Source organism: Artibeus jamaicensis, unplaced genomic scaffold (genome assembly GCF_021234435.1).
Source record: "Artibeus jamaicensis isolate MK-2021 breed Jamaican fruit bat unplaced genomic scaffold, CSHL_Jam_final scaffold_916, whole genome shotgun sequence".
NCBI classification, from domain to species: domain Eukaryota; kingdom Metazoa; phylum Chordata; class Mammalia; order Chiroptera; family Phyllostomidae; genus Artibeus; species Artibeus jamaicensis.
Window position 1 is genome coordinate 42,745,608 of NW_026522059.1, and position 7,164 is coordinate 42,752,771.

The window sequence follows — 7,164 nt, forward strand, 5'->3', positions numbered from 1 at the left end:
AGTGACTGAACAATTGGCTCCAGAAGTGTTTGAAATGAGCTTGAAATTGGGAGCTTTCAATCTCAAAACATGTTTTTACAATGATGTATCATATATTTTGCCAATTAGAAAGTATCTTCCCCTCCTTGAATCTCTCTTTCATCATCTGTCACTTAGTGATACTAAAACTCGTCAATGGGCCCTGGATGCTGTATTTCAGTTGGCTGGAGCACTGTTCCATAAACTGAAAGTCTGTGGATTCAATTCCCAGTTGGGGCAAATGCCTAGGTTGTGGTTTCAGTCCCCAGTCTGGTCAGGGTACATTCAATCGATGTTTCTCTACCTTTCTCTCTTTCTCCCTCTCTTCTTCTCTCCCTAAAAAAAAATTAAATCAATAAGCATGTCCTCAGGTGAGGATAAAAAAATAAGAACTCCCTAATGGTTATGAGAATTCAACCAGAAAGTGTACGTGAAAATATCTAGAAACCATATATCCTAAGCAGCTGTACAGTATATGGGTGTACAGTATATGTGCTATAATATAATTGACTGGGAGCAAACTTAGGGGCTCTTTCTTCTCTTGAGAATTTTGATTGGCCTAAGCAGTGCTGTGCTCAGCTATACTGGAGCATGAGGCACAAGAAAAAATCAATAATTCTTATTCTACCTACTTAAATTTTTTAATATATTTTTCACAGGAAATTTTTGGCATTAATTTGATTTAAAATATTGTATGACAATATTATTTACCTTGATTCCTGAGTATTTTGGTGGCCTCTTAAATTTTGCACCTTAGGCAAATGCCCCATTCCCTCACCCTTGTCCTACCCCCGGGTCTGAAATTTCAATTCATGCTTCTTAATCTCCAATCCAGCTGGTTGTGCTTTAATCCAAATATTTTATCCCTTGTTATGTATTGTGGGGAAAGACCTACTATTGGATTAATTGACTCTTAGAGTAATGCCATATACTTGACTGTAGTAATCAAGTTGTTCATCAGCCTTTTCTCTCTGTTAAGTCACTCTAACTTAGCTCTTCCTAAGAGTGCCTCACCTTCCATACAGAGCTAACTTTTCGACTAATTTTTCACTTGGCTATTGATTTCTGAACGTTTAATTGGGATAAACAAACAATACACTGACAAAAACATCCAGTATAATTTAAATATTGTGATTTTTAATGCATTATTAATTGTATTTTCCCCATTGAAGTAGTTGGAGACCAGCCTGTCTATACATAGCACTAATGCTATTGTGGTCTATTGTTGGGGCTTTTATTATCTGAGCCTCTAATGCCTTTCTTATATTTTGAGAATATAATGTGCACAATAAGTAGAGGCCTTAAGACCAGGTGATTTCTCAGAGATACAACTGAGGTACCATAGAGAACTTTGGAACGTGGTGGCTTGGAGCCTCAGTTGCATTTTTCATACTTTTCCAAGTAGAAAAAAGTTGGTTATGGCAACAAATCCTGCCACTTTTAGAAAGTACATCTTGTGACCCAGTATCATACATATGTGCCTGATTTGAATATTTTTTAAGAAATACCTGACATTTAATGAGTATTGACTAGTGCTAATTAACCTATGATCATCACCATCCCACTTTATAGGAGAGAAACTGAGGGTAGTAAGAATTTAAGCAACTTGCTCAGAATGTCATGACTGGTTGGGAAGCAGCCGAGATTTGAAGCCTACCATCTGGCTTCAGAGTTAGTGATTTTAATCACTCTTCAATTCTGCCCCTTGGATGCCATCAAGTAGGGCAATTCAGGTTAATCCTTGCAACAGCTCCACATGCCAGGTATTATACCCATCTCCACTTGTTAAAATTGAGACTCCATAAAGTAAAATAACTTGACCAAAATTACCTCTTTTTTTAACTGAGTGAAATTCATGAAAAGCATGCTCACTTTTTTCTTTCCACATGAACACTGTTCCTGGGCAGATCAAGCTACATGACCAAGTGCACATAATGCAACTCAGAAAGAAATTGATTTCATTTTATGTCAGATATTAAGGCATAAATTGTGAATTCTTGCCAATGTTGATATGAATTTAGGTGAGAAAGATCAGAGGGCTCGTTGAGTAATAGCACATTCCAAGCTGGTGATCAAACATGTAATCTCTGCTGACTCTGAAAACCTCATTTGTGAATAAATATGTGGGTGCTGATTTAATCTAATTCATTTCAGTTTAGCCCAGCAGCCTCAGAACACAGAGAAGTCACACAGTTCTCTGCCATGGCCCAGTGTCTGGAGGCCAGCTTGGTATCCGGAGCACTCCTGCATCTCTGTTGGCACACCCCACCCAGGGCAGACGGAGCCCTGCCTGCGCCTCTGGAGGATCCCTCTTCCCAGCCCTCACCATTCTGTGCTTTTGTTCATGGTTTCTGGGTCTGGATGAATGAGATTTGCATAGTTTTAATAAATATTATTAACCATTTTACTCTCGGTAAACCTTTTGTATGAGACATTTAAATCACTTCTCAATCATCACAGGCTCCCAACGACAGTGTTGACATCATTTGGCAAAGCTGTGCCAACGTCATCAGGCCTTTTCGGCACCATTTGGGCTGGATCAGTATATCAGGGAACATGCTGGGGAAGAAGACAAACAAATACTTCGGACAGGCGTGCAGGCAGATCACTTTCATTTTCAAACATTGTACTCTTGCCTGTGTTTTTAATAAGTACCACCCATGCCCTATTATTTTTGTAGTAGGATGTTTATAATATTAATGACAATAGTAGAAGCTAATATTTATTAAGTGTTTACCATGCTATGTTCCTAAATGCATCGTTTCATTCAGTCTTTCCGATTACATTATTAGGTAAACATCATTATCGCCCCCACTTCACGAATGACAAAATGGAGCCTCAGAGAGATTCCTTGTCCCAGGTCACATAACCAGAAAATCACATGATGGTATATCTACATGCTAAATGAAGTTTGTTAGCTTTTAATAATCAATGGCTGTCTATGGCACAACCTTACCATTCACATTTTTATTAAAACCAAAATATTTAGAACAAATAATATTGTACAGTTAGAAAAATACTGACTCAGGTAGATCTAGCCTTGGGAATGGGAATGGTGAGAGAAAGGAAAAGAAAGAAATTACTTCAAAATGCCTAGTGGATTAGGAGCCTATAAAGTGAATTTTAAATACCTTTCTATTCATAGCATCAAGCTAAATGAGCTTCACATTCATGAGCCATTAGAGCTGAAAATCTTGGGAATTACCTAGCTTAAGCTTCTTATTTTACAGTTGAGGAAACTTAGGAGTAAAGAAGCAAAGTAACTGACCCAAGGTTATCATAATCATAAACATTTGGATTATTCCTTCAGATATTGCTTCCTCTTACTATTACTATTTGTTATTATTATACTTCTTAAAGTATTCTGAGATATATACACAGGCCAAACACTAATACAAATAAGATATTTTGCTATGACTTATTTCTCTATGTGTAAGTCACTACATACTGGCATTGTATGCATCATCTGGCTTAGCAGATGGAAATTCTAGAACACTTACAATTAAACACAGATGAAGTCAGCATGACTATTCTCCAGAATCACCAGAAATTTCCTATTCTCAAAGCCAAATGATAATGTGCCATTCTCAAAAGTATAGCCATTCCCTCTAGTTTAAGGCTGATGTCCTGTGTTGACAATCTGTGTCTCAGTGGCATTCTCCCACGGTAAGTGGAAGTTAGCAGTTTATGTGTTTGTACCATTGCTGGACAGTGGGTTGCACCATGAGCTTTTTGGGGGCAGGAAATTTGGGTTTTCATCATTGTCCTCAGTGCCTAATGCAAGCGCTGGTGCCAAGTCTATACTCAATAACTGCTTGTGGAAGTGACTGTAAGACCTGGAGATCTTTCTCATCAATACAGTGTTGCAATGAGAGGCTCATCCTTAATGCTTATGGAATAACAGAGCAGAAACATGGCAAGGCAGGCCAGGCTTAGATACATACCTGACCAAACTCTAGACTCATAGTGTGAAAATATTCAAATCCCTGTTCAGAGTGAGAATGCCCTGTCCCAATTAATTAACCAGAAAACAGCCAGTAGTCATGAAGTTATCCCATACTATCAACATATTTAAGAGGAGGGATAGTGCCATGAGGCAGTGAGGAGGCACCCTAGAAATTCCTTTTAATTATATTGGGGGAGGGGTTCTTTTAGTGTGCTTTTAAAGTTACTTTTATTATTATCTTTAAACCTGTGTCTTTCCCAAGTAACAGAAAAATGTCAATGATGACATCTTTCTAAGAGCTCAAGCCACAGGTGAAGTTTTGGAGACTGACTCATACATTCCTTCTCACTCAACACATATAGGATATTGTGCCATGTGTCAAGAGGTAAAAATGAAAAAGACAGTCTCCTTTCCTCAAGGAACTTGCAGTCTTGGGACGAGGGGAAAAACAGCACACAAGTAAACATATAATTAGTAAAGGCAGGTTAAGACAACCTGCTCTCAAGTCAGACTACTGGAGTTCAACTCCCACTCCATATTTTACTATTTGTGAGGCACTGAGTGGGTAAAATAGGGATAACAATAATGCCTGTTATGCAAAGTTCTTGATGGGTGAAACAATATATATAAAGACTTAGTATGTGGTAAGTATGCAAAAGCATTAGCTATGAAAATAGTGGTCTGTACATTTCCATTGTAAATGCTTTAATAGCAATACTAACAGAGTAAGTGCACTTAACTATAAAGGGTTGGGGTGGGGTGGGGGAGATTAAGACTACCTTCCTGAAAAACCATAAAGATGGATATGAATCAAATTGTGTCCGTGATGGTTGGAATTGAGACAAGAAGTGGCTGGTTTCTCTTTTAGGTGTCTGATGGGACAAGTCCAAAGGTTTAGATGTATGTTAAAGCCTTAGCCATTCAAGATAAGGCTTAAACCTCCAGCCAGCTACACCAGAAAACAGAAGATGGGCAGAGGGTGAAGAGGAGGTATAGCAGGTAAGTCATAAGGGGCCATTTATTACTTTGAAGAATTTTGATCAAGAGAGTGACATGACAGAATTTTGTAAGTGTCACTCTGGCTACCATGTAGATAAGAATGGCTCAGAAGACACAAGACCAAAAGCAGAAATACCAGTTAGAAAATCATTGCAGTAATGCAAGTGACCAATGATAAGAACCTAAACTAGAGCAGCAGCAATGGAAGCAAAAAAAAAGAGAGAGAGATTTGAGAGTTTTTTAAGAGAAGGGTAGGACTTGGCTATTAATTTGGGTGTGAGAAGCAAAGTCAGGGAGCAGCCCAAGGTGACACCCAGATTTCTGACTCAGGAGACTGGATGTATGGAAGAGCAGGTATCACAGGGGAGATGACACATGCAGTCAGGGATGTGTTGAGTTGGTGGTTGTTTATAGCATTTTCAGGAAGAAAGTTCTAGCACTCATAAGAAATATAGAATTTTAAAGTCATGGAGAAGATCCAAGAAATTATTTTATGTCTTGAAAACACTTGATTTAAAGCTGTGTCCTGAATTTACCTTTGTTGTGGTGGTTAAAGATGAGAACACTAAAGACAGAATATATGGTTCTTCTAGAAGATCAGCTTTCAATTTTATAAAAATAAATGACTCACTTGGATGAAGAGACTGATGACATCTAAGGTGTCTTACAATTCTAAAACTATGATTCTGTTGTTCCAGAAAACAGCCATGAATCTGGAATTACCTTTAGATGATAGTGAACTTGTGGCCTTAAAAAGTCCTTTGTGGGTATGTGGAATATGTATACATAGATATATAGACAGATATATATGTATGTATGTGTGTATATATGCATATATATATATATATATATATAAACAAAAGCCCACTCTCTCTAAAGCCATACCACCCCAAAGTGCAGTGGCCATGCTTATGAAAAAGAAAAAACAAGTTAAGACACTATCTACATTTACCTACTCTGGTCCCAATTGGCTGCAAACAGCAGGAGAATCTTCCTGCCGTAGTGGTCGCGGTTTTCCAGCACTCCGGGGAACCCATCGATGAGAGCCCTCTTAATGCCAGGGTCATCGGCCTTGAAGTTTTTAAACATGTCCAAGTTTAGCTGGCGGTACTGGAAGTACTGGGCCAGGAGTCTAAAGGCATCTGTTTGGTGAAACTTCCTGGCTCGGAGAAATCTCAGGATGAAGGCATCATCTGTACGTAAAAATCCAATGTCAGGCCTGGTGATTATCATGTCCCTGACTTGCTGAATATCCTGATGTAAAACATCTGGGTTTTCATTCAGTTCCAGGCGAGCTTTCTCAATAGTCTCTGGACTGAGTCCAGCCTGTAAATGGGTCATCTTGGCCAAATCTCTTTCCCAAGTGTTTAATTTCTGATATTTGGGAAGAAAAGAAACTGGTCCCATTCACGTGATGGTCTGCTGAAACCCAGGCCCACTCAACAGTTGTTTTACTACAACACTGACACCAAAACAGACAAATCAAGGGTCTTCTTTCTGTTCCTGAAAAGCAGTAGTACATCCAGGTCCTATGTGGTGGTAGCCCTCCAAAAGGGAAGCAAAACCAAGGCCATTGCTCCTGCAAAATAAGAGAAACAAAACAGAGATGACACAAAGAAAGTCTGGGCGAATTAATTGGATCTGAGATTAGAAAAGCCGCATATTATTTTTCAGCCCTAATTAGATTAGATGTCCAAAGAATAAAAAATAAATGATCTTTACAGGGGTATATTTAGCATAATTTTATTGACAATTGAATGCATAACATGCAAGTATTTGAAATATGTTTAGGAATTTTTCAGTTACATTGACTAGTTAACATAATAGTATATTTGCATTTCAAATATAAATGTTTAAACTCAGGCATCTGTTTGATCTGACTTGAAAGGTTCAAAAATCAGAAAACATAAATAAACTTGGAGGCTTGTATTTTTCCCTAGCATTCTTAAGTCAATAATATCTGCAATAAGATGCAGTATACTCAGGACAAAATCTTGATATTAAGGGAAGGAAATAAAAATAGTAATGGAAAATAATGCAATGAACTATTTACAGAATTGGAAGAAACTTCAAAATCCATCTAGTTCAATGAACCCCTAATGTGTTAAAATTTCCTCTCAGCCTCACCATACCCCTTCAAAATGTTTCTTTCTTTAGTGTCTCCCTCTTTCAATTCATCCCTACACCCACTGCAATCTGTC

The 7,164-nt window shown here is 38.1% G+C and overlaps 1 protein-coding gene across 1 annotated transcript in view; it reads right to left on the minus strand.

Annotated features, from left to right (window-relative positions):
- CLVS1 (clavesin 1) overlaps nucleotides 1-6,370 on the minus strand; it is a 154,507-nt gene extending 148,137 nt beyond the window's left edge. Inside the window, exon 1 of the mRNA XM_037167433.2 lies at nucleotides 5,916-6,370. Within this exon, the coding sequence (XP_037023328.1) occupies nucleotides 5,916-6,370 (455 nt within the window). The remainder of the gene's footprint in view (nucleotides 1-5,915) is intronic.
- Nucleotides 6,371-7,164: the final 794 nt, after the last annotated feature.